Below are 27,375 nucleotides of genomic sequence, written 5' to 3' on the forward strand. Positions count from 1 at the left end.
GAGTCGCTGTGGTCTAGAGGAAGCTGCGTTGTCACAAATGCTGAGGTGAGTGAGAATAGGCAGGGCGTCTGAGCCTCTGAGCAGGCTGGACAGGTTACAAGGCCCACGGCTGTCGGGAAGCCATGAGCGCCGATTGAAGAGGGGACAATGAGAGACGCACTCCAGCTCTGCGAGCAGGTGCCCCTCACTCTCCTCCTCGTCCCTATCTGTCCGTCTGGGCCACTCGCTCCTCACATCACAGGCGTCTGCTGAGGGCCAGGCCTGCCCTGCACCTTTCAGCAGAATGAAAGGGAAACTGCTATCAGAGGGGAGCTGAAGCACAGGAAAGGGCCTCTTTCTTTTCAAAGACTTTCATTTGTGATGGGCTTTTTTTTTTTTTTTCTAGGTGATCTTATTTCAAAGCCCCTTTGAAAATTTTGTGGGTTTTGTAATGGATGAAAAGTTACTTGGAAATGGGACTAAGAAGTTTTCCGTTGACAGTTGTCAGAGGAAAGTTGAAAGCTTTCAGTTAAAGGTTCTGCCAGATTTATCATTTCTTTTGTCCACAAGGCCCATCCATTGGGAGAGGGTCTGGAGGAAGGGGCTGGGAGGACCTGGACAGGGCTTGCGAGAGAGCATGATGCACAAAGCATCCCCAGCCATGGTTGCTTTGCATTTGCAGGGGAGCTATCTGTTCTGAACTTTCAGCAAAAAAACCTCTCTAAGGTACAGGCTTTGATGTTGGAAAACGGAAAAGCAAATATACTTGCAGAATACTATAGGAAGCTGGGTCCTGTCAAAGACAATGGCTACCACACACAAAAATACTTATGAAAGAAGATAGGGCCCAGCAGGACCTGAGAGAGGGAGAGGGAGGGCCTGGCATGAGCCCTGGGGCATGTATGTCCACGTGGGAGAACTGGCAAGAGAAGCCAGTGAACACCACAGACAAGGAGCCCGAAAGAGGCAGAAAACCAGGAAAAGCATTGTTACAGAAACAGAAGGGAAGGGAGCTTCAAGAGGGAAGACGGAGGAAGCCAGTGCAACCGAATTTGGCGTCAAAGGTGACTGAGGTGACTCATTTAAAGGTGATGGTTTTACTGAAGTGCAGGGGTGGGAAGAGTTACAAAGTGAAAGCTGAGGGGTAACAGGAGTGGAATAGCAGGTGTCCTGATCCCTCATGGTGAGGATGACCATGAAAGAAGGAGAGAAAGCAGATAGATGCTGGAACGGCTGGTGAACTGGTCAGACAAGGAGTTTTTCAGTCCCTGAGTTGGAAAGCCAAGGGGAAGGGGCTGATAGAAAGGAGGGGGAGAGGGAGTAGAGTGTTGAAGAGAGAGGGGATGTGAAGGGTGGACCCTGCAGTGCATTGCCAGCTTTGGAGAGGCGTGGAGGTGTGAGTCTGTGCTGCATTGGTCAGAGACTGAAGAACTAGCCCCAGTGGAGAGGGGCAAGACCACAGTGGCAGTGTTTGGGGGAACCCGTCAGTGGTGGCCTAGGGCCTGGGGGTCTGAAGGTTTAGAGGAAATGATGAAAGCCCTCTGGGTCTGGCTCCCTGGCCCTAGCATGCTGTCAGGATCAGAGCAGGAGGCCCAGTTGGGAAGGAGAAGCTGTGGCTGGCACTCCTGTAGGCACCGCGGGGGGGGTGAGGGGGCACCAAGTGTTCCCCAAATAGGGTAGTGTGGACATGGTCTTGATATGACTAAGCCTGTTTATGGGGCTGTCAGCCACAGCAGGGGGTGGACTGGAGAGAGGTGGCCTGGGAACGTCCCAGAGCGCCTCTTAGGGCAGAGTAGACCTGAGTTAGAGTCCCAAGTCTGGCATGCTCTACCTATTATTGTACAGCTCCAGGCCTTATTACGCTCTTGTGTAAAATGAAGGTGAGAACACGTAGGAGGTGCTCAATAAATGTGAGCCAGTAGGATGGCGGCAGGCCAGGCAGCCTCATCTCATCTGTGCCTGGTATCTATTTATGGTTGGGGCTTATTGGGTCCTTATGGTGAGAATGATAGCACAGGAAGTGGTTGCAGGGGCCCTCGGGGCAGGACACAAAATGTGGGATCACAGGACCAGGTTAGAGGCCGACCATTGGACTCTACAGTTCTGTCTCCCACCCCAGCACATGGCTGCGCTGGCCAAGCTGTCCCCTGGGGCGGCTCTCTCCTTACTGGCCCCCGTCACCCTTCCCCACATCATATCCTCTGTCCCACCCAGGCTTCCAGCAGAAACACTTGCCCTCCAGAGACATCATCATATTCTGTAATATGATTGGAATCTGAATATATATTTAAAATGACAAGATTGAAATTAAAATTTAAATAAAGAATTACTTTTCTGTAAGTTGCTCTGAAAGCAGTAATTTAGCAGCAAATTGATAGAGAAAGGTAAGCACTGGTCCTTTAAACCATCGGTGCAGTTTCCGGCATGTGAGCCAGAAGTGTCTCAATTTAACACATCATTGGTTAGTATTATTAGAAATTTCATCGGGCTCCAGAGCACATTATGGCACTGCTCCAAAGGGGAGGCTGAGGGCGCCGGCCTGGGGCCAGGGGGCCAGAGAGGGCAGCCTCGTTAATGAGGGCAGGAGGGGGCTCCGGAGAGCTTCCCCTGGCCCCAAGTGGGAATTTAACTGCAATTATTCTCTTGTTTGTAGTTCAGTAACAATCATGAAATGAGAACTGGGAGACCCATAAATGTCATTTGCTCTTCCCAGAGGCCACAGATTTATAGCGTTGATGTCTGTCAACATGTCCTTCTGCCCCCTTGAAACCTGGGCTGGGAACAGGAGTCCATGAAGACAGCATGACCCAAGAGTTGGTGCCTAGGAGCCCCATGAGCAAGACCCACAAGTCTGTCCCAGTCAGGACCTGCCAAGCAGCTGCAGCCCGGGTGGTCCCCCCCCTTCCAGGCACAGGGGCCTGAGAGCTTGAACATCAAGACCATCATTGCTCCCCAGAATAAGGTCCATGGACTACCTAAAGAGACACATTTTGGGGTCTCCCACCCCAGACCTACTGAATCAGAAGCTCTGGGGGTGGGGCTCAGAAACCTACATTCTTAACAATGCCCCTCCCCCCCAGATAACTTATACACATTCATGTTGAAGACATGACAGAGGTGACAGAGGTGGTGGATCCTCTACCTCTGTGACCTTGGAATCAGTGCTTTCGCTGATAAACTGCCAGTCCTAGGTGTATAAACCTGTAAGCTATAATCTAAAAAACCCAGACACCAAAATAGCTCTTCCCCAATCCTGAATGTCCACCATTAGAATACCATTTCTTTAAGTAAGAATTGCCTTCCTGGGGCTTCACCTTTGTAGTGCGAGGGCCCCTGGGAGGTTCCCACACTTAACCCCAACACACCAGTCAGAATAAGTTTACAAAAATCTGGACTCCGTCAGTCCTCACAGGTCCACTATGAAGACCTAAGTGCCTTGCATTGGGGGGGAGGGGTGCTGAAAAGGAAGTGACACGTCCATTCTGCAGTGAGTGGCCTGCCCAGTTATGCTCAGTCCTAGCGCTGGCAGCCGCTATGATATGGTGCCCGAGGGCCTGGAGGTCCCCGAGCATATCCACTTATGCTAGAGGCTGTGTGGCATCCTGCTCTTGCTGTTCTCAGAGGAGCCCTGAGGACTCTCCAGAGTTAGAACGAAAAGAAAATGACAGCATTCACCACTAATACCAGACCCAGAGTCTCCACCATCTGCATGCTCCCAAATTCGTGTGCCTCTGCCATCAGCCTCTGAAGAGTGTGGACTCAGAGCTGTGCCGGCTTCCTGATGTTGCTCAACTTCCAGAGCGAAATCTCACCAAGTGTGTTGGAGCAGGCAGGCACAGGCCTGTGCTCTAACTGCAAGGGAAGCTGGCAGCGCAAGTTTTCTGGCTTCCATCTCAAGTCAGAAAAGATGCCAAAGGTCCACTGCAGGACTCAGGTCACATCAGCAGTCCCTTGCCAAAAGGAGTCCTCAGAATCCAGAGCCAGAGGGTGTGGGGGTGTCACACCAAAGCTTGTCTTTCCCAAATTAGGTGGAAATTACAGGCATCGTGAGACAAAAATCGATCTGCCAATCAAGCTCAGAGTGCAGTCCGACCCAAGTCCCCCACTACTGATGTCTTCCCTGTGGCTTCTCAGTTTTCATCCAAGGCCCCTTCCTACCCCCACCCAGCTGGGGTGTGCTTAGGGAGAGACTGCGCTAACTTTAGCTTTCGCATTTAAGTAATTACAGCCCCTGCTATAGTCATGCTGCCTCTGATCCTCTGTGGAACACCAAGGGATACATATAAAACTGTTACATTTATATGTCAAGAGCAACACACAAATGACTTTTGATCTTTTCCTATTTTTCAATATATACAGTAGACTGTGTATCCATTTTTTTTAGTGTCTTTAAACAACGTTTTATAATATCTCCCATATTTGTGCACAGACACTCTGGGAGGGCTTGGCTGGACCATATGAGCTCCCATGGTGTTGACTGGTCACTCAGTGGTATTCATCTGATCGCTGGTCTGGTCTGGAGGGTCTGAGAGACCAAGGCAGAGGCTATGAGTCCACTTAAAAGGCTAGGCCCAGAGCTGGTGTAGTGTCACAACATTGTGGGTCTGTTCCCTATGGTCACTCTCCCAGGCTGTGTCATCCTCACACATCCGTGGTGCAGCCCTATCGCATCCCACTGGGTGTCTGGCCCAGAGTGAGCATGGAAGCATTTTCTGACCAGTTAAACTGAGGTGAGGGCTGGGGGACTCTGCTCCCTGAAGGGGAGGGGCTCATTACTGTGAAGGATGGGGCAGGCTGTACTCAGTGACACTCAGCAGAAGGCAATCCCTGTCAGCACCACACAAGTGACAGCAGTGTCATAGCTTACAGGTTCTAGTCTGTAGAGGCAGGGTCATCACCAGGACATGTGTGCTGGCATTGCCATTGCCCGCAGAGGAGGCCCACAGAGCCTGACTCTGTCATATGTATGTGGACTGGAAACACACTAGCTGCTGTGGGGTCCTTTGGAGGCGACGTCAGCCCATATCCATCAGCCTTATTTGATCCTACCTAGTTTTTATGGCCCAACACCACCCCATCTCTTCTGGAAGCCCTCCCTGACTTTCAGGCTCCAGGGATTCACCCTCTTCTGATCTTCTTGGGAAAACGATGGAAAAGATTGAGTTCTGGTTTTCCTGGGTGGTCCCCTAACCCCACAGAGGCCGGTGTCAACCTCAGCATCCCACATCTTCCATAACACTCAGGCACATCAGTGGGGGGCAGTGGATTGCAGCACTGGGCCTCTGAGAAGCCTCCAGCAGCATCCAGGGCAGTGGTGGTGGGGGTCCCCGCACATGAGGCTGCCAGGCTGGAAATCTCATCTCCCCTGCATCACGTTGCCCAAGCACACCAAGCTATTTCACACCTCTGTTCATTACCCACGTTATTCACTCTTCCTAAGTGAACTCCCTGCATTCACACATTTGTGAACCTCCAGTGCTGCATGTTCCTACTGTTGGCCAGCACTGTAGCCCAGAGACCCTGCCCGTATTCATTCCCTGGGCACCTACACCATGCCAGGCACCAGCTGGGCCAGGCACTGTGCTGGGTCCCTGCCCTTGTGGAGCTGGCCTGCCAGTGCAGAGTCAGTACAGCCTGAAAGGCAGCGGGCAGAGACTGCGATGGTCCTGGGCACAGGGCTGGGGGTGAGGACAAGTGAGGCTTGTGAGGGCCCCGCAGAGGCTCATCCCTTCATCTTTCAAACACCCCTGACCACTGGGGCTTTGCTGGCCTGTATGGCACCTTTGTGGAAAGCAGAAAAAGGTGCTCCCTCTGGGTGGACAAATTAGGAAAAACAGCCCCTCTGGGTGAAACCCGTTTCATGGGTGCACAGCCGGGTAAGCAAATGGTTGTCTGTGGGAGGAAAAGTGCCTCTGCCTCCCCAGTGGTGTCGGCCTCCCTCCCCCTCTGTCGGGCATCTCCACACTGTGCACCACCTGCGGCCCCACACACCTTCCCCTACATGGAGCAGGCCCCGGTGTAGCTCTGTGGGCGGCATGTAACTGGTCCTCCCCAAGCTGGTAGAGCACAACTCGGGGGCCCTGGGAGGCTTGTTGCAGGGTGGAGGTTCCCAGCCCCCCGACCAGCAGATGCTTCAGCCCATGCCACCGCCTCACAGAGCTGCATCCATTAAGGATCAGGGTCTTTAGTTCTTCAGTTGCTGAAAGAAGCAGGATGCTGTCAGCCACCGTAAAAGTGTGACCTTTGAAAATTTACAAGAGCTCGGGGTTTAAAAGCTGCTGCGTTAATGATGCATGCCATTAGCATCTCATTAAAGGGAAGCAGAGAAAAGCCCGCTCTGGCCAGATGACGGGCAGATAGGACCACTTCTTGGTGCCAGGCAGGAGGAGGGCTCTCCTCGTCTTCCTCTTTCTGCCAAGTGCCATCATGTCACAGGAGCAGAAGCATGGCCAGGAACACTGGGGAAAGGCCAAATGTCTGGGTGGCTTCACTGCTGTCCCAGACAATGGCAGTGGCAGGGTAGAGGGGAGGCTCCCCCGCCTTCCTCCTCCAGCCTGAGCTGTTCTCCTGGTTGGTTTCTGTGGCATTCTCGTGTTCCGGACAGCCCCCTGCTGAGAGGTGGAACCCCAGGAGCCCTGGCATTTAGGCTGGGGGTAGCCTGGAGAGCCTTTGGTGGAGTCTTGGAGCTCTGGACCCTGGGGGAAAGGCTTAGCAGGAGCTACATTCAGAGCTGGAGCTGCACCCACACATACTCCCCCAGAAGCTTCCAGAAGTCAGGACTGGGGGTTTACTTTGGACCTGAAGCCTTTTGCAGGAGGAGGGGCTCTGGTCAGGCCAGGCTGACTCACGTTACCAGACGTTCCTCTCCCACCTGGGCGCCCAGGCGCCTGGGCAAAGGGCAAAGCACGCAACCCATGTCCATGTTTTTTCTGGAGGGAGTAGAGGACGGAATGTTCGTGTCATTATTTTAATAAAATAAATAAAAATTCCTGAACTGAAAGTTGCTCATAGCTTCAGAAGCTGCTAGTGTGGAGTAGAGTACAAGTGGCCTTATTTATCTTTCCTCAAGGAAAAAAATAAAAAAGACTGTTTTCCTTCTCACAGCAGAACAAATTTCTTGTACATAAGGACTTGCTTGTAATATTCATTAAAGACATAGCCAGACAGCAGGCCTGTTGTAGCCACACCCCAGAGCCCCCGGCTTCCTTCTGGAGTCTAACTCGGTCACAGTTTGCAAAGGGAGCTGAGAGCAGCCCCTTCAAGACAGGCTGAGTCTCCATCACTTAGCATCCCCTGTGTCTTGGGCAGGGCGAGGCACAAAGCAGGAACCCAGTGCTTGTTTACTGCACAAACCAGCTAACCAACAGAGGCACAAGAGATCAAGCTGGCAGGAGTGTTTTGGAACCAAAGGCCTGAGCCCTTGGAAAACTCTGCTGTTTTTCAAATTCAGAAACTCCCTCATGTTAAGGTGAAAACCGGAACTCCTGAAGTTTTGAGAGTTCAGCATCCGGTTATCCACTCTGGAGGAGGAGACCCCAGCCACCTCTGCTGGCAGCACTGCCTGCTGTAAGGGCCAGGCCCAGTGCCTCTGAGTTCCCAGAGCCCTCCCCTACCCTGTCAAGGTACCACCAGGCTGGGGTCTGGATGCTGATTCAGCAGGGGAGAAATGCGAAGGTGGGACCCTGAGAATCAAACCTGTCTCTGGCCTGGGAGGCCTCCAGGAACCGGCAGCATCAGAGAGGGGCTGCAGCGCCCCCTACTGGCAGGATAGGTTTCTGTCTTGCCAGTAAAGTATGGTGCTGGTGAGGAGGTTGGGGTCTCCACCTTCAAACTTCACACCCAAACGGGGCCCTGAACGGGACATCGCAAGGCTCCCCCCTCCCATGGCTCTGATTATTATGAGGAAGAAACCTCTGTGCCTCTGAACCCACCAGCACCCCAAGAATCTGGGAATACAGAGCGGCTGCAGACAGGGCACACTGGAACACTTTCTAGTTAAAGAATGCTGTAAAAGCCACACTGTTGTTCCACAAGTTCTGTACAACTTTGGGTGAGTGTGGCTAATCCCAAACCCCCTTATGCACCCCAAGCTCCCATCTGTCCCAAAGACAGAAATGGGACAGGAGCCTCTGATGAGGAGGCTTGTCTGTTGAATTGTTCCTTCCTCAGGAGATTCACTCTTTGTTTCCTGCTCTGTTCACAGATGTGAAGCATCTCAAATGCAAGCCAGAGATAAAGTGCAGCCTAATGCAATTAGCTCAGTGCATCCTACAGTCCTAGTGGGAGGCTACTCGGTTCCTCCTCCCAGCAGGCCTAGTGCAGGAGCTGGCTGTCATCTGCATGAGGCATCAAAGCCCCAGTAAGAGCTGTCTGCCCTCCCCACTCTACTCTCCAGTGAGTCGGCCTGTTGTGGGACCAGGAAAATCCTGCTGGTCAGAGAGGCCCAGTAGGGGGCACTACCCCCCACCAGCTGGGTCACTGGATCAGCTTCCATCAGAAGTCACGAGGACCATGGCCCTCACCTAAGAAAGGCCTGCAGATGCCCCTTGGTGCTCCTTTGGCCTTTTGTGACTGTCCCCAGTGGGCAGACGTCTCTGCCCCCACCTCACCCCACCTCACCTCACCTCACCTCACCCTTCACACCAAAACTGGTTGGGCTGTAGCTGCACTGCTCCTGAAACCACCTCTGCTGAGATCCACACCCCCTCACATCCCAGTTATGCCAGTCCTGGGCTTTCCGACCTTCTTTCTGGATTTTTGTTATTGATATTATAATTATAATAATGGTAATGGCCTTAGTGGAAAATTTGGCAAATACAGAAAAGCATAGACAAGAGAATAAAAGTTACCCATAATCCTCTCACCTGAGAACAACAACCCTGTTAACATTTTACTTCTTTCCCTCTTGCATATGCTGTTTTACACGGTGAGGTTATATTGGTGTCATTTTATGTCCTGCTTTTCTCACTTAACATTATAGTGTAAGCATTTTGCCATCTCATTAAGAATTCTTAGTAAATATGATTTTTAATGACTATATAATATCCCAGGTTGAGGTTGTAGCTCAGGGAGACCAATGCTGTCCTAATAGTTGTTTTCACCCTGAGGTTCATTTGCTCATTAATCTACATATCTAAGTAGGAAACTGAGATCCTAAAGCAGGGAGCCTGCCTCCTTCCTGAGCTGAGGGTCCCCGTGAAGTTGCTCCCTGTCTTCCAGCCTTGGTGGCAGGATTGGAACTGTCCTTTCATCAGCCTCAGCCCCCACCCTCCCCATGCTTCCTCCATTGGAGTGGGACTTCTGGGGCCTTGCTGTGAGGGCAGAATAGGGCCTGATGGTGGAACTTTGGAGAGCCGTTCTCTCACATGTCAAGGGGCCAGGCATATGGTAGCACTGAGCCTGGGCTGAGTATACAGTTGGTGCTCAGCACATGCCCATGGATGTTGTGGCAGTTTATTAATGATCCAAGGGCTAAGGGAACTTCACATCTCACAGCACAGAACTCTCTTTCCTTTGTGATTGCTTGGGTGGAGAGCTTAGGTGCCACCCAGCTGCAGAGGGTGGCCAGGGAGGCACTGGGTTGGGTGCTCCTGGAAGTGGGAGCTTAGCAGAGGTCACTGCTGCTTCTCCTGTGCCAAAAGGCTTTGTGATTCCCCCGTGGGACTGGGTGTGGGGCCACGGCTCTGCCTCTGACCCATGGCTCAGGCAGCAGGACTGCTCAGTGGGTAGATCCCAGGGCAGGACCCTTGCCTAGCTGTGCTCACCCTTCTGCTCTGCTTCTCCCCAGGCCCCAGGCATCTCCAAAGCGGACAGTCAGTCCCAGGGACTTACGACCAGCATCCGGTGGGGGCAGACACCCATCAATCAGTCCACGCCCTGGGACACTGATGAGCCGCCCTCCAAACAGATGAGAGAGAGCGACAATCCAGGTATGTACTTCCTCCGTGGACAGACACCTACTCCCAGGGCTGGGAGAGGTGCTAGCGGCCTCCTGGGTGCCCCAGCTCCTCAGCAGGTCCTGACCCACTGGCCTTCAGCAGACCAGACGTCAGGGTGCATTGGGGTGGGGGTGGGGGCACTGTGTGTAATTTCCTGGGCAGTATCTGTGTCTCTACCCCCTTTCTCTGCTACTCAAGAAAGTATCTGGGAGGGCAAGCGAGCGAGAATGACATGGGAAGAGTAACTTTGAACTTACTTAGGGTTTGAATCACCAGTGATTTCCAAACCTCTGTACTCTGACTCGTAACCAGTTTCTCAAGTCACACCTTGCAATGAGGTTCTGCCTCGCCATCAGTTACCTGAAGATGGGGTGCTCCGCATCCCTGGGACTGGGTATCCTCCACCTCCGACAGCACCCTCGGCCTTCTTTGAACAGCTGTGACCGTAACAAAAGCCTTGCCTGTTTCCCCCCATTGGTCCCACACCTCCTTTTAGGATACACAGAACACATCTGCTTGGCTCTCTGTACCACAGCCCGTACCTGGAGACTCCACTCTTCCCTTCCCGCTGCAAGTCTTCTGCATGATAAACACCCCAAGACCATCGGCCACGCCCCTCAGTCCATGGTTTCAATCCTTTTACCTGTGAAGGGGTTGCTCTGATCTCTGCATTGCTCAACTGCCAGATCCCAACACAAACAACCCACGTGCGGTCCGCCCAGCACCTCCTTCTTTCAGCCCCTCTGCTTCCATCACTGCAGCTTTACTTTACTCCTGTTCTGGTGGTAGCCACACCACATGCGGTCCCAACAGTAGGAACCCAGTACTGTCACGTGGCTACTCCGCACCCTGTCCATCCCTTCATAGTCTGGCTAAGGCAGCTGGGTATGAAGACCCAAGGGCAAGACCTTAGCAATATCTTTTTGAGTGACTCAGGCTGTCTTAGATTCCTGCTTTTATTGCTGACCTGCGCTAATACTATGTCACCTGCAGATTTAGTCATAATGTCTCCCACATCATCATCCAAATCATTGGTAAAAACAGTGAGCAGGGCCTGGTGCACATCACTAGAAACAGCTCTCCAGGTCTCCAGCACCCTCTGCGCCATTCCTCAGTTCATAAATCAGTCAGCTCCGTGGCACAGCATCTCTGTATCTTCGCCACAGAGCTATCTGAGATCTCGCCAGCTGTGCTCTCAAGTTCTGATGCATTTTTCCAGGCTCTCTACTAATCCTAGAGAAAACTGAGCTTAGGAGATCATGCCTTGTCCTTAAGACACCAGGCTGGCCCACGGTGACATCACCTCCTCTTGTTCAGGCTGGGGGATAATCCCCCTTAGCAGAATCTTGCAAAATCCCCTTTAGCAGAATCCCCCATTCTAGAATCTTTCTGGCACTGCTTCCCCAACATTTGCCATCTTCTAGTTTTCTCCAACCTCTCTCGTTATCAAAATCAGAACTATTTGTTGCACATGTACTATGGGCCTTGTTTTGTGTATCGTCTCTATGTTCACAGCAACCCTGTGAAGTTGGTGCTATTATTGTCCCATTGCAGATGAGGAAACTGACTCAGGAAGGCTTATGCGTAAGGTCAACCAGCTAGTGAGGGCAGAACCAGCACTAAAGCATTGTCTGACTCCAAGGCGGGCTCTCCACCACCAGGCCCAGTGGCTTTCTCTTTGGACCACTTCTCAGGGACAGCGCCCACTGGTGGTTGATAGTCACTCTGCGTCTTGGTTTCTCCCTACTCTGCAATCTTGTTCCTGAAAGGGAACTCCCAGCCCCACCTCCTAGCCTCTGGGGCTCGTGGTCCTAAGAGTCCCCCCTGGCCCCCACTCTCCTTCCTCAGCTCCCTGACTTCAATCTACACTGCCACTCCAGAGGCATCATGAAAATCAAGGTGACATTCAGGTGACAGAGGCCTAGAGCCACACTCATTCAGTCAGAGGCAACCCACACTGGCCTTGCCTGTCACTGTATCTCCCAGTCACACTCACAAGCCTGCTTGACTCACCTCAATGTCAGCTTAGCTCAGGAGGCCCAGGGCCCTTCTCTGCCTGACCTGGGCACTGGTCTTGTATCTTGTACTGGGTCTCAGGAGGCATGTCTGGACTTCCTTGTTCAGCCACAACTTCCTTAATGGCCACAATGGACTTCTCATGTTTCCCCCAGGGCTAGCCATGCAGAACAGAGGTCACGCAGGACACAGACTGCGCCCCACCCCACCCCATCCCCCCGCCAGCAAGACTGTGGAGAGCAGCCCCCACCAACCTTCCCACACTGCGCACACCCCCAGCTCTCCCTTCCGACACCACAGGACCCTTGCACAGCTTCAGGCCCTGGTGCCCTGGCCTTGCCCAGCAAAAACCTATCCACACAATCCAGCTCTCATTCCCGTCCTTTCTCACACAGTGATTCTCCAGAAAAAAAGGAAAAACACCAGTATCTATGGAACATTTAACATATGCTAGATACTCTGCTAGTTTTTGTGGGGGTTTTTTCAAATAAGTTTTCTCATTCGATTCTTCCCAGGAGACCTGTGAGGTAGGTGTCGCTAGTTCAATTTAACAGATGGGAAGAATAAGGCTCAGAGAAGATAAGCAACTTGCCCAGGGCTCTTAGCTAGTAAGTGGCAGAGCCAAGATTTGAACTCAGATCTCTTGGAAGGCCTCCACTTTTTTCTCTCTACTTTATTCCATCTCAACCTCTCTGAGGCAGATTGTGTTTCCTCCTCGGAGCCCTCACTGCCATCTGTTCATGTATTCCTAAGGCACTTATCTTGTGCGAATGTAATCACAGATTCTTATTCTGTGAGCTCCTGAGCACAGGTGTCTTGTCCAGCTCTGTAACCCCAGCACCCAACACAGACAGGGCCAGGGGAAGTCGGTGTTTGTTGAGTGAATGTGTAACTGGCAGATGACATCTCTTCCGTCTCCCTTGCAGGCACAGGGCCATGGGTGACCACGGTGGCCGCCGGGAGCCAGCCTGCTCTGATCGCACACTCCTATGGAGTGGCCCAGCCTCCCACCTTCAGCCCGGCAGTGAACGTCCAGGCCCCAGTCATTGGGGTGACCCCCTCGCTGCCTCCACACGTGGGGCCCCAGCTCCCGCTGATGCCAGGCCACTACTCGCTCCCACAGCCGCCCTCTCAGCCACTGAGCAGCGTGGTGGTCAACATGCCTGCCCAGGCCCTGTATGCCAGCCCGCAGCCCCTGGCCGTGTCCACACTGCCTGGTGTAGGGCAAGTGGCCCGCCCAGGACCCACCACTGTGGGCAACGGCCATATGGCAGGGCCCCTGCTGCCTCCACCACCACCAGCCCAGCCATCTGCCACTCTCCCCAGCGGTGCCCCTGCCACCAATGGGCCCCCCACGACTGACTCAGCCCACGGGCTGCAGATGCTGCGGACCATTGGTGTGGGGAAGTATGAGTTCACCGATCCCGGGCACCCCAAAGGTAAGTCCTGCTGCCACATGCTCCCTGTGTGCCTGCCTCTGTGCCTCCCCACGTGTCACTACGACAGCATGGACAGGAGTGTGGTCCTTGGTGGTCTCTGCTCTCCAGCAGCTCCCTTAATGGACTCACCTAAGACAGCATGGCCTCAGACAGAGGAGACAGAGGAGAGGGAGGAAGACGAGGCAAGGAAGACAGGGGAATGTGAGTGGGCAAGAACAGGAGGGGAGGGGAGAGTCTGTAAAGTCCAGGGCCCTTTTGCCTCCAGCCCAAGCCCTGGGCCATTCTCTCCTCTGAGCCCAAGGCCAGGCCAAGTGTAGAATGAGCAGGAATCATCTGCTGCACTTAGGACTCCATGGAACAATCCCTTCAGGGCCTCCTCCATCTTTCACTCATGAGGACAGTGAGAATATGAATTGTCTGTGTCCCTCCCCAGAATAGCACCCTCCACCGTGCCATCAGATGAGAGCATCTCCCTAGGCGTTAGCTGAGGCCCAGGAGACACTCGAAGACCATCCTGAGCTGAGCCGGTTGAGTTTTTTTTGTTTGAAGGACCCAAGGGTGGCTCTGTGAGGCTCCAGGAAAGAGCACCTCCAGGCTCAGCCTTCAATTAAGCCCCCCCCCCACCAGCCCCAGGGCAGGTTTCAAGGCAGATCCTTGAGAACAGAGCCTGGAAGAGGGAGCACACCAGGACCTGGCTCTGGACATGAGCCCCCAGCCTGAGGGTTAGGGCAAAAGGCCTCAGCAAATAGGTCTCACTCTGCTGTCCGTCTGAGGTGAGCGGTCTGTCCAGCAGGGTCCAGAATGGGCGCAAGGACCAGGGGCCACGGATGTGAGGTTGGTGGGCCCATCTGCCCAATGTGCCTATCCCGTTAGAGCTCCATCAGCCGGGTCCTGCTCCTGCTGAGTGCAGAGGGAAGGCAGCCAGGCCTGGACCCAGGTGCAGGCAGGAGAGTACATGGTGGGCAGTCTGCCTGCTGGGGCATCCAGGCCTCACTTGGAAGGGGCGGAGTAGATGGTCCTAGGAAGTGTGGACTTCTGGGCACCATTCTCAGACTCCCTACTTACAACCCCTTGAGATTGCATCTCGGGGCCAGGGAAGGGGTGGTCTTGCCTCTTAGCAAAACAATGACTCCTACTAGCCATTGTCTTTCCCGCCCAGCCCACTCTCTTGAATCTCTATCTTTATCCTTTTGGGCAATTTTCAGGCCTTGTCAAGCATCCCAACAACAAAGCTGTATCTAGATCTTCATTGGGTTTAATTCCCAATCTGATTGCGCCCTGACTGTCTTTGTTTTGGAAATCAGCACTAGTTTTAAATGACAAAATTATAGAAAATTACATTTAAATTCTGGTAAACTCTCACTTTATTTAAGATCTTTTAAAAAAAAAAATTGACTAAATTGATTTTTTGTTTGAATTGTTTTGGTTAAGCTCTCTCTCCCTTTAAAAAGGAAAAAAAAAACAACTTACTCCCAGTTTATATGTTGTCAATACTGACACAGTGGGCACTGGGTGCCCCAGCTGCTCCCAAGGCTTTGCCAAAGCCCGAGGCAGTGGGTGGGCTCCCTTTTCCCCACCACAGGGGGCATAACACCCACCTCGAGAACCTCCTAGGGCTGATGCAAGGTCTTGTTGACTTGCCAAGTTTCAGACATGCATCTAGGAAAAGAACTTCTTCTGTGCAAAAAGGTAACTAGCTCAGGTAGTACTAGAGCTTAGGGGGAACTGGGATGCCCCGCCCCAAAGCTGCCAGACCCAGGTGCATGTCATCATCATCAGACACCTGAGTTCATAAGATCAGGAAAACACAGTGGTAGAGACAGGCCCCTGCTGGCCCCTGTGTGCACTGGGCCAGCAGACCATTGCAAAGCCACACCTGTAAAATCTTTGTGAGGCCAGAGGATGTGAACCATCCTCTATGGTGGGTCCAAGCCCATGAACAGAAGGGGAGAAGAAAGAGGGGCCTTGATGGGATTCCATCTTCCAACCCCTATAGGGTAGATTCAGGTAACGGCCAGGGATGGGATGGACCTGGGAAGTGTCCACAGCCTCACCTTCTGTGAGCCAATGAGATCCGTCCAGCTCTAGCCAGTAATAACCGGTCACACTGACTTCCATAGTTTGCCAGCGAGCTGGCTGTTTCCCCAGACATTACATTTAACTCAGTTCTCTATTTATGGCCCTCATCAGCTGATTTATCCCCTTCCATTCGGGGTGAAGAAAGACAATGAAACAGGCACATACAAAAGCTGCCAAACTCAAGCCTGGGTGGGTTTGTTGGTTTTTTGTGTGTTTTTTTTTAAGTAATTTCTCCTTTCATTTCTAATCTTAAAAGCCTTTATTGCTAAAGCTATAATTTATCTGTCAGAGCTAATGTCAAACAACTGCATATTTTTAAAAATAAGAAACCGAATTTTGAAACCAAATCTTTGAAACTTGCCATGTGAGAATCATATTCCTGACAAGACCGTGTGGGTTTGGATTTGGGTCACTTTTAATTTTGCCCCTCGGGATTTTACATCTCCAGAGCCCAATTGATTTCACACTCCCAAATGACAGACAGCTGGCTCCAAGCGGGAACCAGGAGGCACTGCGTGATGGTATCAACACTAGTCTGAACTCCACTTTCAAAAAAAAGAACTTTCCTTTCCTCCTGTTCACTGTTTGAAACCTTGCCCAGGATTATAATAAGATCCACCATAGAACGCTTTGAGATCTAGCTCATTAAAGTCCCGTGATTTTTCCGACTATTGTTTGACGTGACAACCTGGCCTCTCACGGGGTTGAGTAATTATGGAGAAATCCCATCCATAAAGAGCAGGTCTTGCCAGCCAGAGGGATGGGCCACTGGTATTTTTAGACTTCATTAGTGCCCTGATTTAAAATTTCACATTTTGTTTCTTGTAATTATCTTCCAATCGACTGAGCTAAAATTTCAGTTGGGGCTATTTGTGTTAGTCTGCCTTCCCAAAAAGGGTGTTGGGACTTTAATTTAAAACTTAACCATTTGAAAAATAAAGGTGTCGTGGAAATGCTTTTTGATTTGCAATAGGTCAAGCGACTGTCTCTCATCTGTGACTAGAGAAGCCAGCTTGCATGCAGTTCACTTTAATGAGTGTTATTTAAATGCATTGAGCACATATAGATTTTCTTAAGAATCTTACAAGATAAATCTTCCTTTCTCTAAGAACTATTTGGGGGTGGGAGCAATCTGTGGGATTTCTTTCTTTTTTTTTTAAGATCATCTACTGAAAACTAATTAAAATAGATTTCATGTGTGCAAAGTGATAAGGGAGGAAAAAAGAATTAGTTCCATTTGAATCCTGTTATAAAATACCTGAGCCATCTGTCTTGTTGGATTGGAACCCTGAGCTCATCCATGGCAGAGGTGGTAGCCAACCTCAGGCCTTGAGACCTCCAAGTTTATTGTCACTGTATCGATACCATGTGAGCCCAGCTGAGTGTGTCACAGCAGAGGTATGTTATTGATGTCCTTCTTTCTATCCCCAACCTTCTTCCTAAAATAACTTTTGGTGGCTAAGAGGGTAGCTAGAGGCCTTGTAAAGCCCCAGCCCCTGGGCCTAGTAGTGGTGAGCTGCAGAAAAGCTATTGTACTTTCACCTGCATATCCGGGTTGAGAGATGCCAGGCTGCTCCTGCTCCCACATGCTTCTGGACCAAAAAGTAAAGCCTGTGTTGACCTGAAGTAGGGAGGCTTGTCTCTTCCGACGTTAGATTTTGTACGCTCAGGGTGAGGGGCCATGAGGATTCCCAGGGCCAGAGAACCACATGGTGGGGTATGCCCAGCCCTTCCTGTGGTTCCAAATCTCCTCGCTTCCCACCCTTGCCCCTGGCCCTTGTCCCCATGCAGCTCTTTGTGTCCTCATGCCGCCTTCTGCTAAGACAGCAGCTGCCCCAGTCTCCACGAGTGGCAAAGACAGGGTCTGCTAAAGCTACTTTGAGGCATAGTGAACAGCTGTGTGACTGGGGCTAGTCTCCTAACCTCTCTGAGCCTGCTTTTCCTCGTCTTTAAAATGGGGTGATAGTACCACCCTCATGGAGCATAGAAGAGGATTCCATGCAACCACAGACATAGCACTGTGCCTGCTTAACACCGAAAACAGTTGCTCTGTCGACAGTGGCCCCAGGTCTGGAGAGTTCAGCAGAGAAAGAAGCCAGTGAAGTGGTGGAAAGCCAGGGTCCCCCTCCCCAGACCAGAAGAGATGGAAGAAGCCCAAGTTTGTTCACAGGGCTGGCAGCCCCTGATCAAGCCACTTACTGGGACCTCCGTGTCCCCATCCCTAAAAAGCAGTGAGATGCATCCAGTTCCTGGCAGGGGGGTTCGGGACGGCTGTCCTCAGCCATGGGCCCAGCATGGCTCTCATCGCTTCCTCCTCTGCCCTCTGCCATGCCGGCGCACACCCCTCCTCTGCAACCTCAGAACATGTTCTGATGAAGCTGGTTGCCCACACACCGTTAACCCAGAGGCACGAAACGTCCAAACTGAACTCATCTTCCCATAGACCTGTTCTTCCGGTGTCTGTCTCAGAAATAACGTCATGAATCTATCCAGGAGCTCAAAGTCACAGCCTGCGGTTTTCCTTGACCCACCCTTATCCCCCTTAGGCACCGAGTCTGAAAACTCCTCGGATTCTGCCTCTGATCAATCTACTCCTCTCTGTCCCCACCACCCCGGGCTGCATGGGTGACCTCCAGGTCCACAGCGCGTCCCCTCCTATCCACAGTCCATGGTGCAGCCAGAGTGGTCTTTGCAAAATGCAGGTCTGGTCATGTCGCTCCCAGTCAAATGCTTCCCATGGCCCCTCTCTTCTCAGGAAAGTGCCCAACCTTTGACCTGGTGTTTCAGGGTCTGGCTCCTGCCTGTTTCCACCTTCATTGCTTGCCATTCTGACCGCAGGCTGCCCTGTCACCACTCCACATCCTGGGTTCTCTCCATCCAGCTGTGCTCTGTGCCTTGGCCGAGCGCCAGCTCCTGGGTCATTCTCCCAACTAGACTGCGAGCCTTGGAAGCGGGGTCCGGCAAGGATCCCGTCCGATTCCCATGCTGGCCCCAGCCAGTGCCTGGCACTAAGGGATACTCTAGAAGCGTGAGGTGCAAGAGGGCACAAAGCACTGGGCTGGGAATGATCCACTGAAGTTTGTGGACTTCTCTCCTTTGATGGTGGAAGCAGGTTGGTACTCGAGGGCCCAAGCATACAGGAAAGTGCCCATGTAAGACTTCGTTCTGCAACCGGCCACCCTCCATGCCTGGCCCACACTTCTGGGAACTGAAGTCCGTCTACTTCAAAGTTCCTCCTGTACCAAAGCACCTCCACCAAAATACTGGCCCCAGAGCATGTAGGATATGAAACTCGGCCTCAGTTTCCACATCTGTAAAAGGGGGATGATAATAGAACCTGCTTCATCCAGTTGTTGTGATGATTAAGCAAGTTATTTTACATAAAGCCCCTGGAATGGTGCCTGGCATGCAGTAATCGCTACACGAGTGTCTGCTATTATTATTATTTTCACGATCGGTACAAGGCCATCTCTCAGGGTCCGTGGCCTCTTCGGGGTCCAGGGTAATGTGACAAAGTCAAAGACCAGTGTGCCTCCCAGAGTCTTGGGAGATTGCATTAACGGCATTCACACGGCCATGTTCACAGCACCTGATTCCCAGGGGCCCATTCTGAACAGAAGGAAAGTGGCTTTCTCCTCCCCTTGTGACATTTCACAATCCTGCACCATCGCCATAACAACTGGAAGGAACCAGGCTGTCTCAGGGCCCTTCCCCCTGATTCCAGGAGCTGTTTGTCTTGGGAAGGCTCCTCCTAACCACCCTCAGGGGTGTTCAGCATCCTGTGACATTCAGCTTGCTAGGAGGGTGCCAAGGACACTGCAGGGGCCACATCAAGAGATGGGAACAAATCAAATGGAGTCGTGCTGAGCAAGGAACAACGGCTGCAGGGGGGGAGCTGGTGAGGAGCCCGTGGCTGGCAGCATGGAAAGTGGCCAGGAGCCCCAGTTCTGTACCAAACGGCTTGGGTAGAATTCTAACTCCAATACCCACTGACCCAGTGAACTTGTGCTGGAAAGCTGGTGTTTCTAAGCCTCCATTTCTCAGCTGTAACATGGAGACAATAACAGTGCCAGCCTCCCAGACATGCTGTAAGGATTTAATAATGTATGTAAAGCCTTAACACAGTGCGTGGCACATAGTCAGCTCACAACATGGAACCTGCTGCGGTCACTACCGCTACTGTGAATTCTAAAGAATCTTGGAGAAGAAATGTTGTCTAGAGCACCTTTGGCTCAGGATCGTCATTGTTTTTAAAGCCAAGTTGTCCAAAATAATCTCCCCGATCTGACTGACATAACTCTCAGCGCAGATCTGGGGCCATCCCACACACAGTCCCACTGTTTCCCTAACTTGCCCCTTTCCAGCCCCCACCCCAACACACCCTCAACCAGGAAATCCGTGTTTCAGAGCCTGGGGAATTTGCAGGTCCGTCTACAGGAGGTCTTTCCACCTCGCCTGGACAGTGCCTACCCTGCCCTGCCTCAGAAAGCCTCCTCCTCTTCACAGAGCTCTGTCCTCAAGGGGTTTGTTATTCACTAATTGAAGGGTTGTCTGGGCTTAACGGTTCTGTTAACAGATCACATGACAGCGAGTGAACCAGGCCCGCAGAGAGATTCCGCAGAGGCAGGCAGACCACCCAGAGACTGTGTCCTCCTCAGAGCAGGAGGTGCTGAGCCCTGCCCCGCTGCTCAGCAGGACACAGGCAGAGCGAGGCACCCCGGGCCTTCTCACGGAGCTGAGTACACAGGGCTTGGGAGTAGCATGTGGGCTCGGGCCCCAAGTCTCCGCTGAGCGTCTTCAAGGTCGGAAATCCTGCTCTGGCCAGAGGGCTCAAGACACTGATGGGAACGGGAGGCTCATCAGCTGTCAGGAGGGGGAGGGAACGTTTCCTTCCCAGGGGATTTAGGAACTGGTGCTGATCCACAGCAAGAAGCCAGCTGCCCGGGTCCCAAGCTGTCTTCTCTCAGGAGTGGTGGCCGTGCAGACACCAGCAGGGATGACCACTAGGTTCTAGATCACTGACTCTCAGGGGCCACTGAGGGGCTTGAGTCATGTCACCCCCATCCCCGCTGCACCACCAAGTATTTGTTGAGCAAGAAATGTGTATAGCATTAGGCACCTACTGTGTGCAGAGCCCACATTTGTCTTCTCCCGGGCAAAAGCCACAAGGCAGGGTGCCCGCAGCCTGCCCCATGCAGGTCTCAGCTGCTGCTGGACGTGAGGCTGTGTAGTGATGGCCACAGTGTTCCAGACGCCACCAGGCGCTGGGCGGGATGAGGTCTTCCTGGAGGAGCCTGCACTCCACTTGGGGGGCCGGGAGGCCCAGCAATAAGAGCAATGGGCTGGAAAAGAGGTCAGTGTGGACCGGGCCTTTAAAAGCAGTCAGAATGATGGAGGGGAGGGAAGCAGAAGGCAGGTACTTCTACAAATGCCAAATCCTAGGGAAGAATGCTTGGGATAAGTGCCAGGGACACAAAATGATGATTTCTCAATAGATTCATCTATCACAGAGTTACACACACACGCCTCTACTCAAATGGCTCACAGGGCCTATCCTGATTTGAGACAGGTTGAGCTAGTGATTTACACTTAAGGGCCCAAGAATTCCATTCTCTGAATCCTTGGCACACGAAGTCCATTCCTGGACGTTCCTCGGGCTTCATGCTGCCTCCTTCGCCTACCCAGCCAGGGGTGGCCGGTAACGATCCGTGCTCTTGAGCAAGAATCTCTTTTATCAGTCCCCAAGGCCATTTTGGTCCTGTAAGGTGAAGACCCCCTTGGTCTTCAGAGGCTTTGATCTGGCTAGGAGACACCTGGGGGCCATTGACCCCTCTGACGGGGAAACCAGTGTATATCCGGGGTCCAGAAATTCTCTGTGAACCTTTCTCTCTTCTATTGTGACAGAGGTTAATGGCAAGTTTCCTGATGTCTAATCACTCTTCAAACATCCAGCATGTGCTGTCTTTGCCAGGAAAGACTTACCCTGTCAGGTTGACCCCTTTTTGAGGCTGGGATGGACTTTTTTGGCTTTTTAAAAATGTTTTATTAAAGTATAGCTGGCATACAGAAGTGTATTAGTTTCACGTGTACGTTGTGATCTGACATTTATATACCTTATGAAGTGAGCAACAGTTGTTACTTAGTGTGCAACGTTATTACAATATTATTGACTATATTCCTTGTGCAGTACACTACATCGCTGTGGCTTATTTATTTTATAAGTGGTTTTGTACGTCTTGTCCTCCTTCACCTTTTTCACCCATTCTCCCACCCCTCTCCTCTCTGGAAACCATCAGTTTAGTTTGCTCTCTGCTTCTATGTGTCTGTTTTGGTTGGTTTATTCACTTGTGTTTTTTTGTGGTTTGGTTTGGTTTGGTTTTGGGATTTCACATGTAAGTGAAATCATAGAATATTTGGGAATGCGTTTCGGGAAGAGGACAGCTGGGCAGAGGTCTGGCAAGCCAGCTGCCTGTCCCTGCAGGATGGGAAGATCACAGTACCATCCACCAAACATAACCGGAGACAACGTGGCACAACCCTGGCTTAGTGAGAAATGATTTGGTTAAATTTACATTCCATTCCTGGACACACTCAGTATTCCAAAAATATGAAAGGTAAAAATAATACCCTCAGAGTAGATTAGGAACACAAAACCTACCTGCCTGAAGAAAATTTAAAAAATGGCCCAAATGTTGCTACCTATTCAAATAGTTGTTATTCCTATTTTCTTAGTGTAATTCTCTTTTCCCTTAAAAAAATATATCTTAACAGGAAGCCCAAGTGTTTTCAGTGCATCCCCAAGAAAATGCTGTTCCCTACTCCCTCCTCTTCCCGACTCCCTCCTCCTCCCGACTCCCTCCTCTCCTGGCAGCCTTTTGGGTGACCAAGCACAGCACTGTGGACTGTCTGGCTTTGTCCACTGGCCTCTCACTGCCTTTTCCTCCCGTCTTCCAAGTGACCCATCAATGTCGTCACTACTCAGTGTCTCAGACCGAGGTCTACACACATCCCAGGCAAATACGTATTCGTTTTTTACCACCTTCTGTGGGGCCAACGTCATGAGCATTGTATGTATGCGTGGACTAGGCTGCCATAACAGAAGACCACAGATGGGGTGGGGGGTAAATGACAGAAACGTATTTTCTCACAGCTCTAGAGGCTGGAGGTCCAGGATCAGGGTGCTGGCAGGGATGGCTGCTGGTGAGGCCTCTCTCCATGGCTTGCACATGGCCAAGACTCAATATGGCCACACATGGCCTCCTGGTGTCTCTTCCTCCTCGTAGAAGGACACCAGTCATATTGGATTAGAGTCCCACTCTTATGCCCTCATTTAACTTTAATAATCTCTTAACAGCCCCACCTCGAAATCCATTGGAGGTTAGGGCTTCAACATATGATTTTGAGGGGACACAGTTCAGTCCTTAACCGGCTGCATGTCAATCTCTAGGTGGCAAATGGAAAGGGTAGCCTCTGCTGTAGCACAAGCACTATGTAGTTACAATCCATGGATGACTTGACTGTGGATATTTTCAGTGGTTTAGAGTTATTTGAACCCTTTCAAAAATGTACTGTTACCATTTTTACCGCAGTTCACCTACAAGCTGCCCACTTGGCTTCCTGCTAACGGAGCACTGACTATACTTTCCATTATTAGAATCATCCATATTTGGGGTTAACTTTTTATTTCCATAGAACCTTCGTGCTGGGAAGGATCTCAGAAGCCATCTAGTGGAAGCAGGAATCTGCCCTCCACCCCTGGGGACTAAGCAGGGGCCATCAATTGCTAGATGGTTCATCCTGTTAAGTGGTCAAGAGCTTCTTCCATGGTGCTGCCCTCTGAGGCCACCCAGAGCAAAGCTGGTCCCCGTTCTACATGACAGCCCTTCAGATTTGTGATGGTGGCAGAGTTTCCTTTTCTACAGACTAAACATCTCCAGTGACCTCAGCTATTCATCCTATACCTTGCTGGGGTCATCCCTGGTCATGCTCCAGCTTCTCAAAGTGACTCTTAAAGGGACACCAGGTGACAGGCTGGGTGGCCCAAGGGAGAGGGGACTGTCACCTACTTGGTCCTGAGCATCATACTGCAGATATCCTAAAGTTTCTATAAGGGTCATTTATTTATATAAAACACACACTCATACACACCGAAGCACACACACACACTCCAACTAAGAGAAAAGGGGGGAAAAGAGTCTCACAAAGGTCCTACTGTCCACTACACTGGTTTCTTTGGGGTTTTCTCCCTCCTCTTTCTCATAAGGATTAAAACTGTTGATCGTCCCTTTTTCTAGAACGCCCTTCACTTCTGTGCCTTTTTGCCCCGTAGGCTTGGCCATAGCAGCAAGTTAATGTTTCCACTGCATTTTGAAAATTATTCCCTTTTGAGTCTTAGCTGTGCTCTCCTAAGCAATTCCTCACCTCCCCCTCTGTTAGTGAGAATTTACTCCTAAGCAACAAAAATCCATCCCCCCCTTCCCACCACTTCCACCCTCTCCCCCACCACTGCAGTGAAGGTCAGATTCAGATGTTACTTCAAATGTCATTTAGAACCACCCCTCATTTTACAGGTAGGGAAACTGAGGTTCAGAAGTGTCACCAAGATATCACATTACCCCAAGAATCTGTCTCTAGAAAATCCCTTGAGGGGCCATCCGCACTCCCTAGGTGCCCTGTCTGGTGACTACATTTGCTGCTAGGAGTTCTTTATCACTGAAGCCTTCTCTGTTTCCACAGAAAGAGGTCCAGCATCTCCTGGGCTGCACTGGGCCTGACTGCCATGCATCTCCAGGCCCTGCCATGGGGCACACACTGCCAGGCTGCTGTGATCAGAATGGCACATCCCACAGGGACACTCCACGCACACCAGCTGCTGCACAGAGGAAGAGTAGGGACAAGACACGCACACACTTAAAGGGGGGCCAAGTCATAAATGGCACCACATGGGCAAGGTCAGTGATGAGCCTGGGAGTGTGGTCTGACTGGGCAGAGACACTGTCCAGAAAGTAGAGGGAGAGAGGACAAAGGTAAACTCTAACTCCAGCTGCAGGACCCTCATCGTCACTCCTCATGGCTGGCGGCTGCTCTTGAAAGTGCTTGCTCAGTGTGCCCTCCTGAGCAGAGTCCTGCCTACAAATATTGGGGGAGTGGTTTTTTGTGGGTTTTAGAAACTGCCCTTATATGGTGGTGATTTCAGTAAGTTGAGGTCCCTTTAAAGAGCCCATCTCCTTCCTGGGAACATGAATCCCTTGAGTGATCATCCATGCTCATCCATTCGGGTCCAGAGCACCTTCGAGAACCAAACAGTGGTCTAGTTAGCATGCCTGGGATGCATTCCTCTCAATTCAAACTGCAAATAGAACCTGCTGCAGAGGACCTCGGAGGCCCCTAAGCTAAGGAACCACCATGTGCTGATTCTGAAGGCTCTTGGCCCATCTGGCCATTTAAACAGACAGGTTTCAGAAATTCTGACTGATCCAAAAATAATTCCTAGGTTTTCAGTCTTTCTTCTATATGGAGACATTCATTACCCTCTTGGACTAAACAAGAATTTTATGAGGCAAGGCTTTTTTGGTGTGGACAGTGACTCCAGGAGTCCTAATTTAATGCCATTCATCCCAGAGAGCAGAGAAGTAGACATGTGGCCTCCCCCTGGGTCTTTGCAGTAATGACAACAGCCAGGACCATAAGGCTGGCCCTGCCAGGTGATCTCGGGCTGAGGGTCAGGGACCACCATTCCAGGGGAACTGGTGGGCATACTGGTAGATGCAGCGTTGTCTTCTGGAAGGGCACAGAGTGGGTGTTTTATATTCGTTATATATTCACTCTATACATATGTCATCCTTGCAGCTGCCCTGTAAGGCAGATTTGTAGACGGAAAACCAAGGCTTGGGGGAAGAGGCTTGGCCAGGCGTAGGTGATAGAGCAGGAGTGACACTCAGTATGAAACCCGCCTGCCCCCTATGCTCATACCCTTTTCACCGCACCACACTCTGAAGCTTCCCGGTTGCGACCTCTATCATCACTAGGCTAAGTTTCCGCTAACGAGATGGCCAAGTCGCACGATGGCTGTCATATGTCATATGTCAAGTCACATGATGGCTGTCCCAGAGTCACATGTCTACTATTTATCAATATAAATTGGTGATTCTTGGGTTCTTTCCTCATTTCCAAAAGGTTATGTGATGGATGGGTGGGTGGGTGGACTTAATTCCCAAAGTAAATCCATGAGGGACATTGGGCCGTTTGAGGAAGCTGCAGATAGGGCACTGGCCACCACAGAAGCCACTGGTCTTGGGAGTCAGGCAGCCCTGGAGAGACTTTCTTGCTGCTACATCTCCCATGCCTTATACAAAGTATTGCCGATGCAATGAAGTTAATGGAGCAGTCATCCTACGAAGGAGCCAATTCCGTGCAAAGATGATACATCTTTAAAGTCAATGAGGTCTATTAATTAAGCCCTTTTAAATGAATGACATTCTTGAAATCTACCAAGCAGCAGTACGTCCATTTAGACATAGTGATTGACGTTACATATCGCTGTCACCAATGGGTGAGGAGCCACCAGAGCAAAGCTCTGGGAATTGGCTTCCCACTAACAACTAACTCAGCCTTCAGCTCTTTGGGAGTTCAACAGATGTCATGTCTAGCCAGACATTCTTATCCTTTGCAAAGGCGCCAAGTCAGCCCAGTACAGCCATGGGGACTGGCTAACGCCGCGATGAACAGCTCAAGGGGGAAAGTAATAAAACTGAACCATAGATTTCCTGAAGAGTATCCACCCAGCCCACAGCCTTTAGACTCGGCCTCAGGATTAGTTGGGAGAGGTACACAAGAACACAGCTAGACCACCAGCCCTTCAAAAATGGCCACTGCACAGGTGGACCTGGTGCTGGGTGGTCCCTGGGCTCAATGAGGGTGATCAGACAGTTTCCAGGAAGTGCAGACCTGGAACCAGCTGAGCAGAAACACAAGGTCTGGCTGCAGACGGAACAAGGACCATCACACTATGGTCCCTGGGCCCCCTGAATGCACAGCAATGATCTGCCCAATTTCAGTCCCCTCCCCAGTTAACACCGCTCACAGTTGCTGAAGAGCACAAAGTGACACTTGTTGTGCCCACAGTACATCTGCTGAAGGCAAAACTTGTGTTTATAGCTCTTCACTTCAAAAGACTGGCCGTGTTATAAAAGGAAAGGTACCATCTGTCCCTCTTCTGGACCCCAGCGCCTCTTGGGAAAGATTTCTGTGCAAGAAGACAGTGAGAAGTCAGCACTGACTTCAGGGAACTATTTTGAGGCCGGAAAAAAAACATGGTGCCTCCCACAGAGGGCAAATCCAGGGGCAGATGACGGCCGGCTTTGTGGAGGCCATGATGGCAGATGCTGGCAGGAAGGAGGCATCTGTAGCCCAATGGCACTGCCCAGATGCTCTGGCTGTGCAGAGAACCAACTGGGAGGACTCAGGGGTGTGAGGGCAGGCAAAGGGGAAAGGTCAGGAGGCATTGGGGTCCCCAGGAGAAGGGGTGGAAAATGTCAACGCCAGATTGCACACATCTGTTGCACTAAGTCAGATATCATCCATTTGCATTCCTCCATCCCGGCTTTGTCCAGCCTTTTTTATCTGAAAAGCCCTTTAGGACAGTTCTGCATCTTGAGGACCACCCTCAGGCTTAATGATTTCCTTCTACTGGCTGATAATTGAGCAGTTCTTCCACAGTGCAGAGGGATCTGATCTGTGTGTGAGGCCTGCTTAGGATTTGTCACCCTCTAGCTCTTCAGTACCAAGATAGAAAAATCATGTGAGAGGCTGGGAGAAGCTGGGTGGGAGTGGAGGTGGCGGTGAGTTGAGCTCCAACTGAGACTCTCAGGGGAGGAATTCCCCTGGCTGCCCGGCCACACTCTCCCAGGCTGAGCGCCTGACTG

The 27,375-nt window shown here is 51.4% G+C and overlaps 1 protein-coding gene across 5 annotated transcripts in view; it reads left to right on the forward strand.

The window, feature by feature from the left end:
- KLHL29 (kelch like family member 29) overlaps positions 1-27,375 on the forward strand; it is a 294,180-nt gene that overhangs the window by 219,337 nt on the left and 47,468 nt on the right. For all 5 annotated transcript variants that reach the window (XM_019757277.2, XM_019757114.2, XM_019757347.2 and 2 more), the window contains 2 exons: positions 9,767-9,908; positions 12,860-13,372. In XM_019757277.2, the coding sequence (XP_019612836.1) occupies positions 9,767-9,908; positions 12,860-13,372 (655 nt within the window). The remainder of the gene's footprint in view (positions 1-9,766; positions 9,909-12,859; positions 13,373-27,375) is intronic.

The sequence above is a fragment of the Rhinolophus sinicus genome, linkage group LG05 (assembly GCF_036562045.2).
Source record: "Rhinolophus sinicus isolate RSC01 linkage group LG05, ASM3656204v1, whole genome shotgun sequence".
NCBI lineage: Eukaryota > Metazoa > Chordata > Mammalia > Chiroptera > Rhinolophidae > Rhinolophus > Rhinolophus sinicus.